At 35.9% G+C, this 22,446-nt stretch overlaps 1 protein-coding gene across 11 annotated transcripts in view; it reads right to left on the minus strand.

Annotated features, from left to right (window-relative positions):
• Nucleotides 1-22,446, minus strand: part of PPP2R5C (protein phosphatase 2 regulatory subunit B'gamma) — an 88,111-nt gene that overhangs the window by 27,871 nt on the left and 37,794 nt on the right. For 10 of the 11 annotated variants that reach the window (XR_003255770.1, XM_026079701.1, XM_026079699.1 and 7 more), the window contains one exon: nt 5,946-6,145. The exons of the other annotated variant lie outside the window; for it this stretch is intronic. Coding sequence is in view for 9 of the 10 variants with exons in the window: in XM_026079693.1 (XP_025935478.1) it covers nt 5,946-6,145 (200 nt within the window). In the remaining variant the exon portion in view is untranslated. The remainder of the gene's footprint in view (nt 1-5,945; nt 6,146-22,446) is intronic. 11 annotated transcript variants of the gene reach the window in all.

Consider the following 22,446-nt stretch of genomic DNA (forward strand, 5'->3'; position numbering starts at 1 on the left):
CTCCAGGATGAGCTGCTCCATCACCTTTCCGGGGATGGAGGTGAGGCTGACTGGCCTGTAGTTCCCTGGGTCCTCCTTCTTGCCCTTTTTGAAGACTGGGGTGACATTGGCTTTCTTCCAGTCCTCAGGCACCTCTCCTGTTCTCCATGACCTTTCAAAGATGATGGAGAGTGGCTTAGCAATGACATCCGCCAGCTCCCTCAGCACACACGAGAGAGTGTGCACACACTCCTTTGGAACTGGCACTGAACATCTGATTCCAGGATGCAAAAGAACATTTTATTTTCTTCACAAACTGAAATGTTCCTACAGTTTGAACAAGTATATAACATAGTTCAATTTAAGAAAAAAAATTTTTTTCCACAAATTTGAGTTTGAAGTCTGGTTACTTTTAATATAGCTATTCAGATCAGCAAGGTCTACTCCAACATCACACTTAAAATCTATTCTTTATGCCATAATGCCGGTTTTCGTTGTTTCTAAGTTGTATTGCAAACAATCATACACATACATATTTTTGTTGCTTTTCTCACAATGGTTTTTTGTTTGTTTGTTTCTAAAAACAGTGTCACAGCTTTCTTGGTGATCACCTAAGATGACCCTAAAGCTCTGAAGGATGAAGGTGCAACAGTTGGACAGGTATTATTTAGCAGAGGAAGCCATTCCACCCAGCTTTGGTGGACACTGGGAAGAGCAACCGAATGACATGTCCCTCTTCACATTCTGCTCTCTTATCTTTAACACAGCATAAAAATCAAGCTGTAAGTTACCTATGAACTGGCACAGCTAAGGAGCATATGTGCATTTCTGACATCCCACATCTGGCAGTTAGGCAGAGCAGACAGTGGGAGGCAGTATCAAACTGCACCAGCTAAAATCACAAGAATTAGTGCATCACATTTCCAAGAAGGTAAAGTCATCCTGATGCTCCTTTCTGCTTCAGGATATTCTTTCAAGAATTGAGATGTAGATCTGATACAGACTAAGGCTGGCATATCAAAGTAATGATTTTTTTCAGAGAATTAGAAGTAAAGCTAAAACATCCTTATATTCGCCTTTTAAAATTGTGGACATTAAGCAACAAACACCCTCTAGCCTTTCTTAAAAAAAGCCAACAACAAAAAAACCCAACAACTTCTAAGTAAGGAGAAAATTTACAATAATCAATGGTCTTCCAAGAAAACAAATTCAGAAAGCTATACTTGGAATTCCCACTTGCTGAGGTGGTTAAGCAAATGGCAGAGTAATAAGCCTTTTCTGAATGAGAAAGGCTCAGTCTCCAGCTATAAAGAAAGAGAAAAATGTGCTGCAAAGTGCAATGTTTTATATCTTTTTTGGGGGGGAGTGGGGAGGGATATCAAGTAAAAAGAGTTAAACCCACAAAACATAGAACAACTTGTTCCATGAGCAGTGGAACCAATTTCTTCTTGACTTTGTGGTTTATATCCTTGGCCAGCAGGACAGGAAACTGCTCAACTCAAGCTGCAGCATCTCTCAGTGAGGGCACAAATTGAAACTCTCATCTATCAAGACACCAAAATTTTTTTACTGAACCTGGACCAATGTTCCTGAAGTCTCTCTGTGAACCATTAGCTCTAATGTACTTGGCTCCAAAGGATGCAACTTAGGAGGATGGGAGAACAAAAAAGAAAAGCAAACAACCTGAATTTTCACAGCTTCACAGATATGTTTTATATGTAGTTATGCACCCTGTTTTTCTGGTGGCCCATTCCGCATAATAGGGGAGAACATTTTCAAGCGAGTATCACAGTGATGATATTATACCCATTTTCTCCTCCCTTCTGCTGAGCAGCCTGAATGCTGACATGAACAGCTCTGAATGACAGCTTTAAAACCTGAAAGTCTGCACCTTCCATATTCACACGAGTAAAGACACCCTGACAGAAAAATAAAGCCACAAGGTATACACTTTTACTCACGGTATTGCCTTTTACTCCATACTGAAGATCAGTGTAAAAAAAAAAAAAAAAAAAAAAAAAAAAAAAACCCAAAAGACAAAAGAACAAAAAAACCCACCCCAAAACAAAAAATCCCAACAGACCCCCCCCCACATATAACCAAGTATGTAATTTCATTTTCACAATGCAGCAAAAACTGCTTTAGCTGCTGAAATTTCCTAGTTAAAATTAGATCAGTTCCTATAGATTTTAAAAAGGACCTCTCCAGTGAAATTAACTATATATTAGCCATTTAAAAAGTAATATTAGTCTATGTGCTTCATGAAAATATTATTAATTTACAATCCACAAATACTTCGTCATCATTGGTATTTCTGCAGCTCTCAGAATAATTGCCTTAATTAAGCCTTATTCTTACAAATGCTTGATCTCCTTGTCTCTCATAACGCTACAACTCTAGATCTTCTCCAAATCCGGGACTTCCCTAGCCTCCTCTTGGCTCCCTCTGTTATCAGCTCACTGGTTAGCTGGACATATCGGTTTTCATACCAGTGTTCATTTTGATAATCCGTGTTAAAATGGATACAGTCTGTATGTCATCCATACTTTCCTGAGACAGAAAGTAGCATTAATTTGGGTCTGTATTCTATATAACTGTTAATTCTCACAGCAGTTCTAGGAACGTGACATCCTCAACTTCTACGTTTCTGACAAATCACTTTGCAACAGAACAAACTCAAAGCAATGTTTTCTTCAAAAGCCAAGCTAAAAAAATCCTTTTGCTAAAGGAGAATCTGTAACAGATGCTTTTGATCATAAATATTAAATTCATCATTTACTTTTATAAGATCTAGATATTTGTCTAAATATCTTCTGGTTTTGGAGGAAGGTAAGTTCCCACTTTGTAGATAATCCATACTTACTATATGCGAGCAATCAAACATGTAACACAAGTGCTCAATAAAAATATTTCCCTTCACATCTTTGCTTACAGGCATATAGAGTATTTAAAGGACACGTCACCTGGCTCTTTGAGGAATGAAGGAAAGTCGCTCTTACATCCATACTGAAGAATAATATTTAAGCCATTTTAGGAACCTTTTTCTTGCATTTTTTATACAGGAAACTTAAGATTTATATTAAATAAGTAACTGAACTAAACTGCCAGGTAAGTATATAGCCTAAGGACAAGATCTTACTATAAATTAATCCAGGATACTTAAAGCAAGAATAGACTGGGGCAGGGGGATAAATGGACATGACATGACCACTAGAATTATAAACAAAGAATCAGAGGATAAATAGATGTTTCTCTTCTATCAGAGCAAAAGAAAAACTGAAGATATTAAAAAGGAAAAAACATTTTTAATGCAGATTATAACTTGTGAAATTCACTGCCCAAAGTGTTTGGCCTAAATAATATATTAACAAACTCAAACAATAATTAGACATTATATAGATAAGTAACCTCCAAATTGTGAAGCTGTACAGAATGGCATAATGAAGTCCTAATTTCTAAGCCAACTATCACCTCAGAGAAAGACAGAAAAAAAAGCAACAACAACAACAAAAGACTTCATATTTTACAGCAACCTCTACACTGACCACCGACAAGACTAGGATGCTGAACTAGATGGATTACTACTCCGAGGTGAGTCCTAGTATATACAGAGATCCATTTCTTACAGCTCCAAATCCATATATGACTTTAGTATCTTACATTCTAAAAACACTTTATAATGTCCAAAACCAAAAAAAACAATGCTAAGCAAATTTTAAATGGCTGCTTGGACTCCATTACAGTTAGCATTTTGAATGTCCTCAAAGAAAAGCCATTGCAACTGTTCTGCAAAGAACTCTAGAACTTGGTCAAGCTATCAAAGGTTTGTCCCCAAGCTTTCCAAACCAAGACAACCCCTGCCAAATCTGAGTACTTCTTGATCAATGCACTCATACTCTTGCTGGAAAAAGTAATCCTTATTAATATAGTTTAATAGGAGTAGCAGCACACTACTTACCAACATCTCTTGAAAGAGTCTTAAAGCACACAAAAAACATTAGATTTATTTTTCCTTAAAATCCACACATAATCAACTCAAATCTGCCACCTCATTCTCCACAGAGCTTAGCAAAAGTACACCTCAGCCTAAACGTACATGCCTGAAAGAGGTTTGTGATATCTCCACAGAAGGACGGCAGGTGTTTCAGAATAGGTGATTGAAAGAAAAGTGTTCCATAACAGCAGCCTAAGAAAATGCTATCAGAATTTAACATCAAAATACGAATCCAGGTGCCTTCACTGACAGTGTCTATCATAGTGCTGTACAAGTCTCATGCCAGGGAATCCCAGGCCATTTAGAATCTTACACAATGAAAATATTTTAAATTCACTGAAAGATAATTGTCAAATGGAAAGGCAAATTGTCAAGATGTTGTGTGTTCCCAGTAAGAAACTGGTGATTAAGATGACAGCCAAATTCTGCACTAAGATGTATTAAAGTGACAGAAGTTCAGACTACATTATCACTGGTTGTGTATCTGAAAGTGAAGGAAGTACATAATCTCCAGGACAAATGTGGCCATAGCTGTTTGATGTAAGAAAATAACACAGGCACATAACACACAAATTATGAACTTATGGGCAGTTAAAACTTCACACACAGAGCAAACGCTAATGTCAGACACTGAACCCCTCATCATGAGCTCAATTTTATCTAAATTAAATCTCACCAAGTTTATTCTCTTTCATACCTTTCTCAGACAGCGTCAGATATTCCAAAAGGAGTAACCATATAGCAAAAAACCCAAAAGACATAAATAACCTATCAACGTGTGGAAAAAGCCATGATCCCTTGTCTCCTCATTAACTGTCCTTTTTTTTGGAACGTTTGACATATATGGTTATATGCACTCCTGTAGAAGTTCTCACAAAAATAAGTTCTGCATCAGTAAACATTTAGGGGTCTGCCGTAGGCAACAAGCAATCTTCAGTATAAGTGAAGAGGCTATATTCAAGCCATACCATAAGTCCTTAGAATCTTTTCTGAAGAAGCTTTAAAGTCTCTATGATTTGAAGCAGGACCTTAACATTTGGCTGAATTCATTTTTATGTTAAAGATGTGCTGTTTTCTTAGTCCCTTGAAAATTCACCCCAAGCTATAAAGTCTTGGGAAAAAATGTCATGTCACACATGCTCAAGAGGTTTTTGTGGGCTTAATAGTTAACAACTTCAAAAGATGCTCTCTCTTCTCAGTGTTTTCCATCCAACAACAAGGACTGAGGTCCCAGCTCAACTGCTATTCTGGGCAGCTGGTGTGCAGTCACCACCACACTGAGAGCAGACTCTCTTCTAGTTTCAGAGCCTCTTCCTCCTGAGTAGACTTAAGTGGATTTAGCATGACAGACAAAATAAACTGTGCCAAGGTGGCCAAAATTTGGATAGTGATCTGGGAGAAATGACACAGGTCTAAATAGTTTACATAGCTTGTTCCAATAGAATCCTCATTTTTCAGCCTGTGTACTACGTAAGGTCTGAATCTCTATTCCAGCTCCAAATACAGAGTTAAATCAATCACTCATGGGTACTGAATGTGATCATATAAGTTTAAGTATCAAGCTTGTAATGTGATCTTAATTCTAATCTTCTTAAAATGTTTTTCAAATTCTCAGTTCTGCAGTTCAAACGTTCTTTTAACAACTGTGTATGCAACTTCTCTCCCAATTTTATATACGCCTGTTCCAAAAATGATTTGTGAAAAGAAAGTGTTTACAAGATTTCATTTTACCAACTTAAACCATAATTCTGCTGCATATAGGCATAACAATTTACATTTTACAAAGAAGAGGAATTGACACTGGCAACTGGATTAAAACGTGTTATTACCTTTTTCTTTTTTTTTTTGGCAAATGTTTTGAAATCTTAAAAAAAAAAAAAGATTGACTAAAACTTAAGATAAATTAATACAGCTAAAGAAGCAATTGTGAATTAAAAAAATTTCAAAATGCTCCAGTTATTAAATCACTTACCATATGTACTACTTCTGGGTAAATAGGTTCTGTAATCACATTGCGATTGTGTGTGATATATTCTACCATTTCACTTAAAGCTGCTCGTTTTACTTCCTTCCACTTTAGGTCACTTAGTGGATCAGAAACAAAGTCAAAAAGAACACAACATTGTCGCAACTTCTGGATAAAAAGCTTTTCTTGATCAGCAGGAGGAACATCTGAAAAGTGAAAATAATTGGTTATAAATGATATTGTAACGGACTTTACTCTTGTCCCCATTTTTATTTCCCCAGACACTGAAGTAACAGCAGTGAAGACTGCAAGAAAACATTCCGAATCTTCAAACAACTTTCAGGAATCCAGTGGTCCAGAGTCTGAGCCCCGCTAAAACACGCTGTATACAACAGGGTGAATTAACAGTACTGCAACAGTGATGTGTACTTGTCTTTCCTAGAAAGAGTTACTACATGGAAAGAAAAACAAACAAACAAAACCTCCCAAACCCCATATATTTGAATGACCGTCTATCAAGGAATTCCTAAAAGAGCTCATGTTGTGTGCAAAACATATACTACGTCAGCAGAAAGACTCTTCTAACTAGCAGAGATAAATGGGTGAATCTTCAGTTTCTTTGGCAGATTTAACCAGCCCCGCTTTTCTTCAGGAGCTACCACCTCACAAATTCCTCCCTCCCCACCTCTTTTCTTTTTTTAAGCAAGTGTTACTTGCTTAAATCACATCCAGGCAAAATCCAGTAATCACATCCAGGCAAAAGTGAATCCACAAGTTTTCAAAAAACTTCATTAACACCAGAAATATTTTAAAAAGTGAGAGAAGGTAGGCTAAGGATCTTCAAATATTTGGTGAATTTGTAAGAATATGGACTATTCTGAATGTCTGCTTTGCATGTGCAAGAGTTAGACTTAACATTATCAATCTTTTTAACCTAAGCTTCTGTTAATTCTGTAGTTGTGGCCAGGGCTGCAAGATTAAACAACACTGGATCCCTAGAAAAGACCACACTTGATTACCGACTACAAATCATGAACTGAAATACACACTCGGAAGTAACATTTTCAGTTCTTACCAAGGCAAGTATAAGATATGAAAAAGGGTTAACAGTAAATTTAAAAAACCCAGTAAATACCTAGTTTGATATTTACTCATTATTTAATCATCATTCAGCTGGTAAGAAAATACATTAATTAAATAGAAAGACTTATGTTTCTGCCCCTTTATCTTCCTTTTAAATGTCCCAGTCCCTGTTAAAGATCTTAACTTTTTTTTCTGAGGCATCTTTGACTGATCCATGATGCCAGCCTCTATTTATTTTGAACATTTCTGAACAGGTCTGCTGGTGCTTTGCCAAACTGCTCCTCAAGGTTAGAGCACCTCTTACCAAGTGTGTGCAAATCAGCTTAACCAATTTCTCTCTTCTGTGATACCTGTTAAAAATATTTAACAGGCTTCAGATACCCCAAGACCAGTGTCCCTGGTCTTCAACAAAGTGTCCCAAGACAGTAGTGTTAATTCTTTTGGAAATGCTTTATAATTCACCATCTGTATCATCGTTTTATCAATTTATACTTAACCCCCTGAGACAAAGGAGGCTTTCCTCCATGGAGGCAAAGGAGGGAGTCTTGAGGCAGTGCTTTGTGCACGGATATTTGTAGTGTTTGACAAGGATACCTAGTTTCTCTGAGGAGTTTAAGTTGATGCCTCCCTATTCTTGCTTCCTCTGCTTCATGCCTTAATCCTCCCTCGTGATCCTGAGCAATTAAATATTTAGTGCTTGCATGTAAAGCGAAATTAGATTGCATGGTTCAAACATGATACAGAGAACTGATAAGCACATAGCTAGCACTACTTTTACCGTGAGCATTTTCTAAAATACTGAACCTTCAGAAAATTAAGTATATAATCAACATGTAATCAAACAATTATAATCTGAAATGAAAGGGTTTAAGGTAAGCCTAAATCTCTTTGGAGTCCATGTATGGGCATAGGAGTTTAGTTTAAGATTACTGTTAATAAAAAAATAATACTGGACAATTGTTTATAAATATTCATATAAAAGGTATTAAATTGTCAACTTATTTAATGGCTACCACTGAAACAGTTATAAAACAAAATTCATGCTTTTAAATTCTACAGTGCTTTAGCTTTGATGACACAAAATTCTGTATATGCTTTTTAAAATTTGCTCAGGTAATCCCATGAGCAGTATTAATGAGTATTAATGCACACAAAATTACATAGCATTATATACCACAAAGGTATTCTGGATCAGGACCTTAACTTTCAATACTTTGGGTTGTACTTGCTGCATAGGACACTGTAGGAAGTGGCCAGATGTAAACAAAGCAGTATCATACTTTACCAGCAGCAAAAATTTATGCCCAATTAAAATGGCCACAAAACCAGAAAGTAAAGTTTAAGACAAGAGGAGTGAATACAGCACAAAGAGGCTGCATAAATTAGTGCTGTAATAACACACTTCATGTTTTTGCATAATGACTTCTTTATTATTAGATATGAACTGCAAGGGCATTAATAGCATGTTAGAAACAAAGCAAGACTAGTTTCTAAATACTTCTACAGTTTGCTTCCACTTCTTCCAGCAGATAGCTTTTCTTTTTCCTTAGAGTACCATAAAATGCTAAAACTTTCTTAAATGCAAGCAGCAAGAGCTATTATCACTACAATATATTTCAAATAGTACTACTGAGTACATATACATATAACCTCATACATACACATTCACACGCAGCCTAATAAATTGAATGTTTTGACAGATTTCAACAGTCTAGTTGAGTAGTTAATACAGTGAGTAGTTCTCCTTTAAGTGACCGACAAACTTAAGATAGCAAAAGCTGGATTTCTTTTTTTTTTCCTCCCCAAAGGAAGTTGCTTTCAAAAGTATTTTTGCTATAATAAACCTGGACTATGTAATTGGTCTAAAATGGCTAGCAAATAGACTAAAAACAAATGAAAAAACACCACCAAAAAAATCCCCAACCACACACACAGAGCTATGCACACTGAATTGCTCCAAAGACTAATTCCGGGAGAAACTATGAAGTAAGAGACCTCAAGAAGAACAAAACACACAGCCAGGACACAGGAAAGAAACCATAACCAGTTCCAGACCTCATCAGCGCCTCTCGGACACCAGGGAGAGTAAAGAGCTCTATAACTAGAAAGAAGGTGCTAAATGACAGGCATCCTTACCCAGAGCAACAACTGCCAAGCAAATACAACAAAACTCCAGTATCATGAACAATTTCAAAGTACTTTAAGCCACACAAACATAAATTTTGTATCTAAATATACAAACATTGTCTATTTTTATTTAAACATTACTAATAATTTGTCCTGGAAAGGTTATTTAACTGAGCAGTCTGCATACTGAAAGCCAGATATATTTATGGCCTGTATTTAAAAGCTCTTGTATGCACAAAGTGGTTAAAATGGTTACTTTTTTCCAATTAACTGTAAAACAGAGTGGTTCAGCCCGAAGCATAACACCACAATTTCACATAGGGATATTGTGCTCTGAGTGTACACTACAAAATCCAAAGCCTGAATAGAGACTGTAATCATACACATAATGGGCATATACTTATTACAGTAATTTACAATACACTAACCTGAAAAGAGAGGAAGCATTAAATTACTACTAACCTTTGAAGTCAGACTGACAACTAAGAGGGTCAGGAAACACTCTCACAATGCAAGCCTGACCATTTAATTTGAATTGGCTGAAATTTTTAAGTACATCAGACCTTGTGCATATTCTGTACTATGCAGTGTAGAGACATGTTCTTTCTGCAGACTGAGAAACTCATGTATTTTTGAAGAACTTTTTTTTTTTCTTATGAACGTTCATCAATAGCTTTCAAGTGTCCAGCCCTCCAACCTTTTGTAATACTCGTTTAGAGGTTGCTATCAAATCAAGATCATCTCTACTTTTAAGGCTTGAAAGCAAATTTTGCATGGTAGAAGATAGAGAAAGTGGCTAAGAAGTTGACTTGATTAGATTATAAATATTTTTGTGCAGAGAACTTATGCATACCTGCAAAATAATTCTGAGATGCTCCAAGGAGTCATTTATCCTTAGCCATACACTGGGGACTATCTATCTGGCTACGTTCTTTCAGTTACTGTATGGCGACTGTTTCTTCTACAGCACCTTCTATTTCACTTAATTGATAACCACTGACTTCTGGTTGCTTAACCACCACATTTAAACAGAGTGGCATTAAGTAAAACTTTGTAACTGGGAACTCTGGTTCTCAACCATTTCTCAACAATTGAGAAGGCAGTGGTTATTCAAAAGCTACTCCTTACCTTTACTCTGAGACTGACATTTGGAGTTATTCACTGAGCAATATTTCAAGAAATTCCATTTGCTAGCCACTGTTTATATTATGTATTATTCAATACTTACAGAACTTGTTTCTAAACAGTAGCACTACTATCATCTTGAGACTGTCTATTCAATTCCACACACCTATCCTTATCAGTAAGGATATTTTAACAACAGTACTATTTCTGGTCTTCCTCTGGAATAGAAACAGTTTTTCAAAATCAAAAAGTTCATCAGTCTCATGTTTGGATCAAATTTCTAGCAATTCCTAACACAGGTTTACATAGACAAATACTGTAATGACGGACTTTGTGCCTAAACCTGCATTATTTATCCTATTGTCTTTCTTGTGAAATAATTTCTAATACACTAGATAATACTTACCTATTTTTGATACTTTACGATTGCAAGGTAAGCCTCTGGGCTTGAGGGATCAGTGCTTTTTCTTGCTGAGAGGTATTTCAAAGTTTCCCCTCCTTCCAAGCCCAGGAGAACTGTGTTCAATAACCAAACAGAAACAACCTACAGAGATAGGTGCTCTACCCCTTCTATTTCAAGGTATTTATTCAGAAGTAACAATTCAGTTTAAGATACTTAACACCAACTTAACACTGTGTCACTGCCAGAGAGACTTGCTTATCCCACCCCTCAAAACGCAGCACCTTCAGCTGGTATTCCAGTTTGAAAAAAACAGAGAAAGTCTAGGTACCCAGTGGACAGGACAGTTATGTAGTGTCTAAATGTAACACAGAAAATTGGTTGTGAAAGCTTAAATTTAACAGCCACGTTTTTATGCAAACAAATTCTCTGGAAGCCTCAGGTATGTCTTCAGCACCTCTTGCTGTGCAGTGAAGGTAAGTTAACTCAACTGCAAAGTGCCTGTGCACAGAGATAGCAGATCCTCTCCTTGCCTCCCCGCCAGTGCGTGACATCATTCCACACACCAGAGCTACAGACTGACTGTATTGACTGCCATGACTTTCTGGAAACCATTGTTTTAAGTCACCTGGTATAAAGACGATTAGAAATGGAAAATGAAGCACAGAAATGAAACTAAATATTGAAGTTTAGGTTTTAAGCACCTGAGCGTAAGTGCAGTATGTGTATGATACATGAATATTTTTGCAGTATAAGACTGCAGAGCACTTACTGTTCTCTGGGTAATGTTTTTCGTGTTCTTTCAAATAATAGTAATAAAATATACATGTTTAGGTTTGTATTTTAACTGTGTCATCACTGGGTGTCCATGATTGACCTGTCTATCTTCTTCACAGAATCCCATTCTTGTATGACAGCGGTGCGGTTTAACTGTTGGTGAATGGAGGAAGTGGGTGGCCCAGAGCAGCTGTTTTCTGGTACCAGTTCTAGCTGAAGTAAGGTTAGAAGTTCCTCCTGCCCTGACAGGAAGAACAGCTGATACAACTTTGACCACAAAACCCTTACAACACAATATGCGGCCAGTAAAATGAACTACATTACATCATTTTAAAAGCAGAAAACAAGAGCCTAGATTAATAATTTGCAGAAAATGCAGACAAAAGATAAAATTCTTTTCGGTTGTGCAAGCACTTTCTTGCTTCTCTATAAAGGCTCAACTGAGGCCTCAGTTTCACCCAGCTGACAGCTCCCATTTTGTCAGCAGAAAAACAGCTCTTCTATATAAAACTGTCTGATATTAATGGTTACCGATTAGACTGTATACACACAAAAGACCCCTCATTTTAAACGGGCAACTATTTTTTTTTTAAATGAACACACACACGCACATATATGCATGTACACACATATATAAAAAATAAAAATACACAGACCATTACATTGAGTGCTAAAACAAGGTCATAGAAAGAAGACTAGCTAGAAACACTTATTAAAAATAACTGCTTCCTTAGGACACTGGTGCAGAACAAAAATCCTAATGTGTAAGGTGACTCCTGCTTGTAAACATAGGATAAATCTTCTGAAATGCACTTGCAAGTCTACTGAAGATAGGGTTTAATGGTATGAAACAACATCAGCTACCTGGAAACTAGGGTGTTACTCAGAGCATACCATCAAGTTTACTGGTAACTGCTGGTCTAAAGCAAGTCTTATTCAAATCAGCTACCCCTTGGGAAAAAATTAACAGCATGAACGCTTGAGTGAAGCTTTGTAGTTTGCACTGTATAGTTGTACTTCAACAAGAGGAGTCCAGTATCTTCTAGGCAATCTGTTTTTTCTGATGTTTCAGTTTAGTGCCATGGCAGCATTTTCTTCAAAGAATAAGCAGGGTTCAAAATCTTTACTAAAGAAAATCAGAATTGTTAGACAGGAAGGTAGAGGGACTGCAGAACATGGGAGAAACAGACACGAACCTGACCAAACATGGTGTTAGCAGCATTAGCATTTTTTTTTCCTTCAGAATTAGTGATCTAATGCTTAAAAAGAAACCAACATAAGACGGTAAATGAAAATTGGAAAAAAGGTTACAAGAACTTGTCTAACAGTTGACAAAATTCTATTTAAAATATTTAGCTTATTTCCGAACAGTTAGGTTACTATCCTAGTCCAAAGTAAGGGATGCCTTTTTTTGTTTATAGAACTTAATTTCTATTGAATTTCTATTATTTGGGCTCTAACACTGAGAGATTCATTACAGTTTTCATTGATTTTATTCAGTAAATTTTACTGAAATCATGACAATAACAATTAACATTACTTAGTAAGAGACAAAACTCTCCCAGATAGCAGTATTTTAACCTAATGCATAGTATTGGAAATAAGGGAGAAAAAAAGATCTTCCAATTCATGCATGGAGAAGTTTAATTAATGCTATTACTTACTGCAGGACTTAATTTTAGTATTAAAATGTATTGCATATTGTACATAAAAATAAATAAGGAATACAAGAAACTACTATAACTAGCAACACTGGAAACGGGAGTAAGCCTTTCCTGTAAATAACTCAAAGCAAGCAACATATTGTGATGTGTATACATTGAATTGGAAAATACATAAAATATCTTGATGCTGAATATAACAATCAATATCATTGTTTTGTTTGGAACATTACTGATCCAGTAGAAGCATTTCTTCCAAAAAAGAAACAGTTAAAAATTAAAAAAGGCTACAATGATCAAAACAATGGGAACACTCATGGAAAAACATGGACTGCTTACCATGGACACAAGAGAATATGATTTATTTTTAAAAGAAAAAAAAAGGCATAGAAAAGGAGCAAACTTCTTTATCTCACTACTAGAGATAAAGGGATGCACACGTAAGTGATGTAACGTGATGTACAAGAATTTAGGCTTATTCGAAAAGAACTGAGTCACTGATGCAGTACCTCATTCTTGCAAGTTGAAGGTCCCTCTCTAATTACCATATATTATACTTGTGTACACTCCTACTGAGAGATTCTCAACATCTTTCTCTGAAACATTAATCACACTTGCTGTCAAAAACAGGGCACTGAATTTTATATGGACTTTCAGCCTGATCTAGAACAAGAAAGCCCATGATCCTCAAGGAACCCTTATCGATAGTTAAAAATACTTCACAGGTATTTAGAGCTTTTGCAACAATTATAATAAAATGCTTAATATTTCAAACAAGTAATATCACAGTAATATCAAGCCCAGTTAGAAGGTGAACTGAGAACGGTAGACAGACACACAAGGCAATGCCCATTACCCAGGCTCAAGTAATACTTATACAGTAGACCGAACTTGAACCTTCAAAGCACGACCCTCTTCTATATCAACTGTCTTCATGCAACATCATGACTCTCAGTAGCAGCGTAGGTGTTCAGGATAGGGAGAAATGAGAATTAGCTGTAATTACTAGCTATGCCCACTCCACTGCCTCAAGGAACTGAGCTGCTTTCAGAAATCTCTTTCAGCTGTTCTCTAGATGACACACACTAACTGGAAGTAAGAGCTTCTTCTCATTTCCCTGTCTTTGGAGAAACTGCGCTGCCACTGACTGCTGCTGCTTCACATTCAGTAACACACCTGCACGAGACTGGCACCCAAAACACGAGAAATACTTCCCTAGACCACGACAGAAGATAAAGCTTATAAACAGTGCTTGAAATTGCATGTATGTGGCACGTTTTCTACCTAAAATTCAAAAGCAAACTGAATTTTAATATATTTTCAAGTAGTTCCATTTTGGGGGCATTCAGGTACTCTACTGGTTTTATTAAAATAAGTTATATCTCTAGAAAACAAAGTCCTGGCTAGTAGTAGCAAATGTTCAGCTATATTTTTTTCAATAAAGAAACAGCACTGACATCACTCCTAGGCTGGCCTGCAGTCTGGATCTAAACACAATTTCATCTAAGATAAAGTTATTTCACCTACAATAGCTTGTGCATGAGACTAGCTTTAATCATAATACGGAGAAATGGAGGGAGGTGGGAGCAAGATATTGAAATCTGTTAAGTAGAAAGGTATGCAATGTTTTAAATTTGGGGTTTCTGCTTGAAGAAATCTCAGCTAAAATTTTTATTCATCCAAAAGAGAGCCTTTTCATTGGATTAAGAGACTTTTAAAGCAAAATACTTTCAGTGTTAACGGAACAAAAATACATCAAGGGCTGTTAGAATCAAATGAGTTTTCATCAGGCCAATTTAACAACAGCAAACAAACAAAAAAACCCCAAAAAAACCCACCACACCCAGCTTAGAGAAGTCAGAAAGGAAGGAGAGGCACTTGTCTGTCAGTCCTAGAGCAGAATTAAAAACAGGTGCTTCACCACACTAATCCACCATGAAATTTAGAGTCTTCAGGGAATCCTGCATCTAAGTTCCTGCTTTACACAGAGTTTTACCAGAAATCAACTATTTTTGTAAAAGCCATGTGGAATGAAAAAAAACCCCTTGAGAATAGCATTTAAAAAAAAAATCTAAAAGAAATAAAGATATTTACTAGATTAAGAGATGCGTAAGAAGAGGGAGAGAATAGCAAAAGTGATAACTGCATAAATACTTGAAAGGTAATGGGCTGTAAAGAAGAAAACAGGAATGCTTATACTGGAAATGACAAGTGAAACAAGCGGAAATGGGCTTGAGCTAATGAAATAAAAATTCCACTTGAAAATTAGGGAAAAAATGACAGCAGGATAATCAAATAGACAATTAAAAAAAAAGACCCAAATACTGTTTTAATAAGGGAATAGAGAAACCAAACAGATAAAGACCTCACAATAGAGTTTTTTGGCATACATACAATTAATATGACAGCAAAACCCACTGTTTTCAAACACCTGAAGCACTGACAAGAAGTGTAGGGGTTAAAAAAACCCAAACCCTTATTTCCTAGCTATTGCTGTGTGCTTCAAAGGATGCACATAAATCTTGTATCCATTTTCAACAGCACAATAATCTTAAGTTTTATATAAACTGAATGTATAAAAATAAACCTTAAGTTTTACATCCACTTACCATTATGCATCATATTCAAATGGATTTGAAAACTTTAAAGTTATTTAAAAAATACATAATAGTCTCTCCGAAAAAATGGAAGTCAAGGATATCAGTGAGACTAGACTTAAGCTACAATACAGAACATCATAATGCAGCATTCTCAGTAAGCTGAGTATAGCATATGGGTTTATAATATACACATTAGATAGTAAATATTTAACATTAGTTGCACATATTAGGTGATAAATAGGTATGGTGTAAATTACAAAAAGATTTATATGAACTAAATACTAGAAAACCATGTCTAGTACTAAAACTCTGCCAGTTTTAACACTAGCTGATACTTCCTTCAGCTAAATCATGTCTAAGAACCTGCTATAAAGCAGAAATACAATTTCCTGCAACACGCCCAACTCCATATACCAACCTGTAACTCTAGACAGATACCACTCAAATTCTGAGTAATTTGCCAAACAATATTACTTCTGTCACACATATATGATAAATATAATCCAGCGCATAGCCAACCATCAAAATAGAAAATAATTTGGTTACTTTCTAAGAGCATATTAGGTTGGTTCCTCTTCTCTTGACCTCTTGTTAAACTAAATCCTATGGTATGTTTTCTATTGGATGTTTTTGAATGACAAAATATATGACTTTAATGATAAGACTTAGAATAACAACAGATATCTCAAGATTTCATTGAAGAATGCTGCGTCATGTCTTGGCTTAGAAAGAGATGATGTACTAGATTAGAAAGCATGAAGAAAAGCCATTCATAGTTTTCTACAGTCAAGCTAAAGTATATCAGCATCCTAACGCAACCTAAGCAAAATACACAGCCTCCCATGCAAGAAGTCTCAGCTAAGTTGTACTGTGAGTACAACTATATGCACTTTCCACTTTGTTTGAAGCTAACACTTATTTTTAAAGTAATCCCACACTTCCATAACCTTTCCTTGATGACACCACTAATTAGCTTTCTACATTCTTCATTCTTTTGGAAATCAGGCATCGGAGGGGGAATAGTAGTTTGTAAATCTTTGCGAAAAGTATATTCGAAGGCAGGCCTTCGACAGGAAAGGTAACTCTTGGCTGAGATGCAAACTGAGGTCCTGAACAACTACAGGCAGCCCAAATCACCATACAGCAGTCAAAATTTTGGCACTCATTACAAGATATGTAAAAGTATTGCCAAATACTGCCAGGACATTTTTGTTGCTTTCCTTACAGTAATTTCTTAATAATATCTAATAGACAGCAAGTTCTGCTCTTTTCTTGCATATTCCTCATGAATTCTGCCTTCAAGTTCAGTACACAGGCTGCTGGCCTAAGCAACACTTCCCTTGTTCCATATGCTTGTGAAATTTGGGAACCCTGTGGCATGCAACATACCAAAAAGAAATGGTCAATGTTTTGGGAAGAAGAAAAATAATCATAGAGCTGGGTCAGTACCTTGCTTAGCAGCCAGTGCTGCTAAGCATGTCAAATGCTAACGATAATTACTAAAAGTATCCTGCTGGGAAACAGAATCACATTTCAGCAAGGAAAGTTTTGGCTTGACCATAGTAGAAAGCCAACTGTGCACATTTCAAAATGTACCAAAATATGCACTTTCAACATAAACATATTTTAAGAAGATTAAACATGTAATACACCTGCACATTTTTTCAGGAATAAAGTGCTTACAAATTTTCCATTTAACAACCCTTATGAAAAATCCTTATCGCACAATCCAACATTATTTTCTTCATATCACATTTATCTCAAAACATGCTTCCCTCAAACAGATATCTCTAGTCTCTAGCCAAACCAGCCTTCAGTCTCAAAAGGGAATTCTAGTAATAACAAAAATGGGGTTTGTTTGCAACAGTGTCCCTAACAATATTGCTTAAGCTGCCAAAAAAGTTGACAAAAGCTGATAATTTGCACCAAATTTCTACCACTCTCACACAGCAGAAAAGAGTGGATATAGTTTCACTATATAATAAATACAAATCGGGCCATCTAACAAATTTGTAAATTTACAAAAGCTCAAACAAGTAACTCGGCCATATTAGCTATGTATCCAAGAGACCTGCCCAGAAACCCTGAACATGTTTTTAAGTATCTCATCTTTCTCCCAGATTTCCCAAAATATAAATTATGATTATCTTTAGTGATGATTTTCTTTTTAAACTGAAGAGATTATTGAGTGATAAAAACAGTGTGTTTTATTTCCTTCTATTTAAAATAAGCTTTAGCATTCTTTTATCGATTAAGCTACAGTAATGAATGCTGAGCTTCCAAAAAAGGGGGAAGGAGAAGAGTGAGGCAATGAAATATTTGATCGAAACTTTCTTTAGAGGGCATGTATTTACTCTGATTCAAAGCTCAGTAAGACCTTAATTTCCTACTGGAACAGGAAAAAAAACAATCAAAACAAAACAAGTTTTTATAGCATGCAAATAACTGAACAGACAGTCCTCCAAAAACTGTGTGCATCAGTTTTTGGAGTTTAAGATACTTTATGTAGTAGATTAGACCTAAAGAAGCAAAAGAAAATGGGGAGTAGGTTGGAAGAAAGATCCTGGCATTAAAGCTCTACTTCATTTGGAAAATATTTTCAAAGAAAAGCTTACTGTACCTCAAAGACTAGATAAGACACTGTTTCCTTATTCTATTTACAGGAAGTCAAGCTTTGATCAATTCTAATGAAGTTTTCTTTCTTTGAAGTGTCAGTGACATTGTTATGCTTTCATTTTAAATATGAAAGCAATGCAAGAATTGGGTTCTAGAGGTTGTGTAGAGATATGCAGTTGGTAGCCTAATCCAAAAATACAAATTAAAAACCCTCTACAAAACTACTCAAAATGAAAAGTAGTAGACTGCTACAACAACTAGAAAAGTCCCCAACAAATCATTTTTGCTTAGTTTTTACATCTATTAGGTTTCATATATCATCTTTTCTTCATGCAATTTGTAAAGAAAATATTTACTTCATAAAGTTCAGGTAATTATCAGTAACAAAAGCAATTTATAATCTCTGGCACCATGAAAACTGAAGCCTGGCATAAAACTTACTTTCCACCCTTACCGATAACCACGGTGAGCCAAAAAAGCACCCAAATGTAACTGCACTTGACATAAACTGTTAATTGGTGAAGTGTAGCAGAAATTGCGTTGCATGATTTGTATGTGCATAACACGGAATTGATTAGAAGCGGCGTGGATTTGGTTTTGAAATACCAAGCACTGGGAACACAGTTTAACCTGGCTTCAGCACCGGAGACAAGCGTGCAGACACAAGCCGAGCACTGGCTCCGCCATGCTGACAAGGGCACTGGCACTGCTGCAGGCCGTTTATTTAGCTCGGCGTAAAGGTCAGAAGGCATCAGCTACTGCCACCAGAGGACTGTCTTGCCTGCGCGTGATATAAACTCTTGTCTCTGCAAAATATTGCTCGAGCACGCTTCATCTACATGGTTTAAAATACAATTTCAGTAGCTATCTGATAGCCCGTGGAGAGAATTAGCTGACTTTATAGCAGTTGAAATTAATTATTAAAAACTTTGAACACAAGTGGGAATAAAAATTCTCAGAAACAGATTGTCCTGAAATTTAATCTTAAAATGTATTTCATAGCAGCAATTGCAAAACAGAAGATTTCTGATGTAAAAATTGAGAAGATGATGAATTTACGCTTATATAATTTTGCTTCCTTTGAAGGGTGCACGGATTACAAAATGACTCAGTAAATTTAACTTTAAAAATTCCAGATTATTTTGGAATTTTTTTAAACCTAACTGAAGTCTAAGTTGAAAAAGAAGTCGCCTTCCAAAGACTTTTTTTACAGTCACAACCTTAAAAATTTTTAAGGAAGTGTGAACACTTAACATCCTTACTGTTTCCAGCAACTGAGCTTATACACAGACACTTGACATGAACAAAAGATCTACACAAAGGAAAAAAAGTGAAGTACAAGGAATGACAGCGCAGAATACCCTGATACATGGAATACATGAAATAACAAGGTAAAATACATCCTTTGATGCAAAGGGATGCACACTAAGTGAAGAGTTATGCATGTCACCATGTTGAAACCAGCAGGTGAGATAACTAATCCTCCTTTAGGTCTGCGCTGGGTCAAGTATTAAATAAAGACGTTCCCCACCAGCAGCCCTCAAATACGGTTGTTTCAGTCAGGAACTGGTGACTGAGTAAAAAAAATATCAATCTACGTCTGGCTATGTACCTTCTCTGGATGTTTAAACATCTTCTAAAATGTCACCAAATCCATCACAAGAGGCAATGAAACAGCTAGGTCATTTATACTAAACACATTTATCAGTCCTTTGATAATTGAGATAATTATCTTAGAGTAACTGATGAAACTGTTTCAAGTACACATTTCACAACCCTATCAGATATGAGAGAACTAGATTAATTAAGAACAGAATTGCTACTTGCTCTCGAGGAGGAGGATCTTGTTTCTCTCCCCTTTTGAGGCAACACTTTTAGAAGGGAACACTAGATGGGTTTCAAAGGTAACAATTCAGCATACAACTGGTTAAGCAATGCTAAAGAGCAGCACTGACTGGTAACTTGCTGTGAGGAGATAGGAAACCCGTGAAGAAAAAGGAAGCCTATGAATCCAGGAGTCAGGCTGAACATTACCTGAGCCTGGAGTGGCTCAGCGAGAAGGCACAGGTATGAGCCCAAACAAGCAGCCGGTTCTTACACTTTCAGATTATCAGACAGTAATTGGTTCACATGGGAGAAAAGGAAAGAGCAAGCATTTTTATCTTAACTCAGCTGAGGTTTATCCACTTGATTCCATGATCCAAAATAAACAATGGCAACTATGACCCACAAACGGGACAGAAAACACATGCTGGCCATGGAAAACCTTCTTAGTTGCATTAGCAGAGGTGAAGAAAGTTCTGAAGGTCTTTTGCAAAAGACTATTTCCACAGAACTATGAACAAACCTAGAATTTTTAGAAGTAGTCATTGATTTACATTTTAAGTCAGTTGAATTAGAGGAGAATTAGCAAGGTTCGTTACCTTGATGGAAGCACCTCTGAAGAAAAGAATCAACATGTCCGCTTCCCATACCTTTCTTCCCAGGAAGATTTTACTCAATTCCAACAATAATACCAAAAAATCATTGTAACTTAAATTTCAACTTAAGTGTTTACTAAATTTAAATTTATTGAAGGATTAAAGAAAAGGAATTAAATTTCAAATAAATGCACATGTTCAAACCCATGAAGTTCATCATCTTTAAGAATACCTACTTAAGTGGAAAATACAAGATGTGCATGCAAACATTTTCTTTCTTAGCTATATCAGAAATACATGAAAATTAACAGAAGATGCTTGATATAGCATTAAAATTTCCATCAAGATAAGAGGTCCAAGCTCTTACCTTGGAATGGAAATCCACAATATCATATGTCCAATTAGCTATTTCAAAAATATAAACAAAGCATTGCCTGAATTTTTCAGTGCTGTAACATGTCATGAGGTTCACCATCTCTTCCAAAAGCAGAGAGGATTAAGTTTTAGAATAGACACATTTTCTCCTCTGAGCCGTTTTATATTTTGCACACTAAAACTCTGAATCAATGGACTGAAAAACATTTGCAATTTACCCCTTTGAGATACCTACAATCTAGCTTAAATTTCCTTTCTGAATGTTGATAACCCTGGGATACAACTTAAGAATTATTCTTGAAAAATAACAATTATGCAGAAATACCTCTACTGCATCATGTGCCAACATAATATGCAAAAGAAAGCATTTCATAGCAAACCCACATAAATGCTTGTTTAAAATCTAAGAACAGCAGAGTTAAGAAATTACTGAAATTTCAAAATATCACAGTAGCCCTAACTTCACCTCACAAAGTTATGGCACAAAGACTATAATTATACAGGAAATACAGTGAGAATAAAATAGATTCACTTTCCATTACAGTCTACACTAACAGCAGAAAACAAAGTAGCATGAAAGATGATGTTGAGATTTTCTGGGTACACTTCCACGATCAGTTTGAGCCAGTTTCAGACCATAATAAAAACATTAATACTAAAAAAAAGAGAACAGAGCACCTGTAAAGGAAGTTATGCTTCAAATTTATCAGAGTTCTTGGAAAGGGTTAGAAAGATGGTAAACACAGGTTCTCTCTGGATTTTTCAGAAGGCATTTAACGTAATAGTTTTTATAATGGTGGAAGATTACCAGAAGCATCATGTAAAGATCTGTGATAGGATCTACACTGTTCAACATTTTCATAAATAACATAGAAAGGAGATGAATAGTTAGGTCCCAGAGTTTGTTAATGCTGTATTCATTGTCAGTTTAAAGCTGACTGCAAAGAACTAAGAACTACAGAAAGATCTCACAGTACTGAGCAAATAAATTATGTACATTACATTTATCAGTTTTGGGAAAAATATGAAGAAATTGATGTGGGGAAAACATCTGACATTGATGAGTTCTAGCTTATTATGGCGTTATGGATAGTTCCATTAAAAAAAAAAAGCAAGAGAGAGAGTGAGAAAAAACAACCTTGCACACAACTGCACTTTTTTTTTTTTTGACTACTGCTGAGCTGTTAGCAGAGTAATAAGAACAAAACAGTGTTTTCATGTGCCAATATTTTTAATAATGCATGCAGTTCCAGTCACCCTATCTTTAACAGTACACAAAAGCAGAATGATAATCTTTTAAAATATGGTAACAGTTTTCATGGG

Source organism: Apteryx rowi, unplaced genomic scaffold, assembly GCF_003343035.1.
Source record: "Apteryx rowi isolate R43461 unplaced genomic scaffold, aptRow1 scaffold_5, whole genome shotgun sequence".
Taxonomy (NCBI): Eukaryota; Metazoa; Chordata; class Aves; order Apterygiformes; family Apterygidae; genus Apteryx; species Apteryx rowi.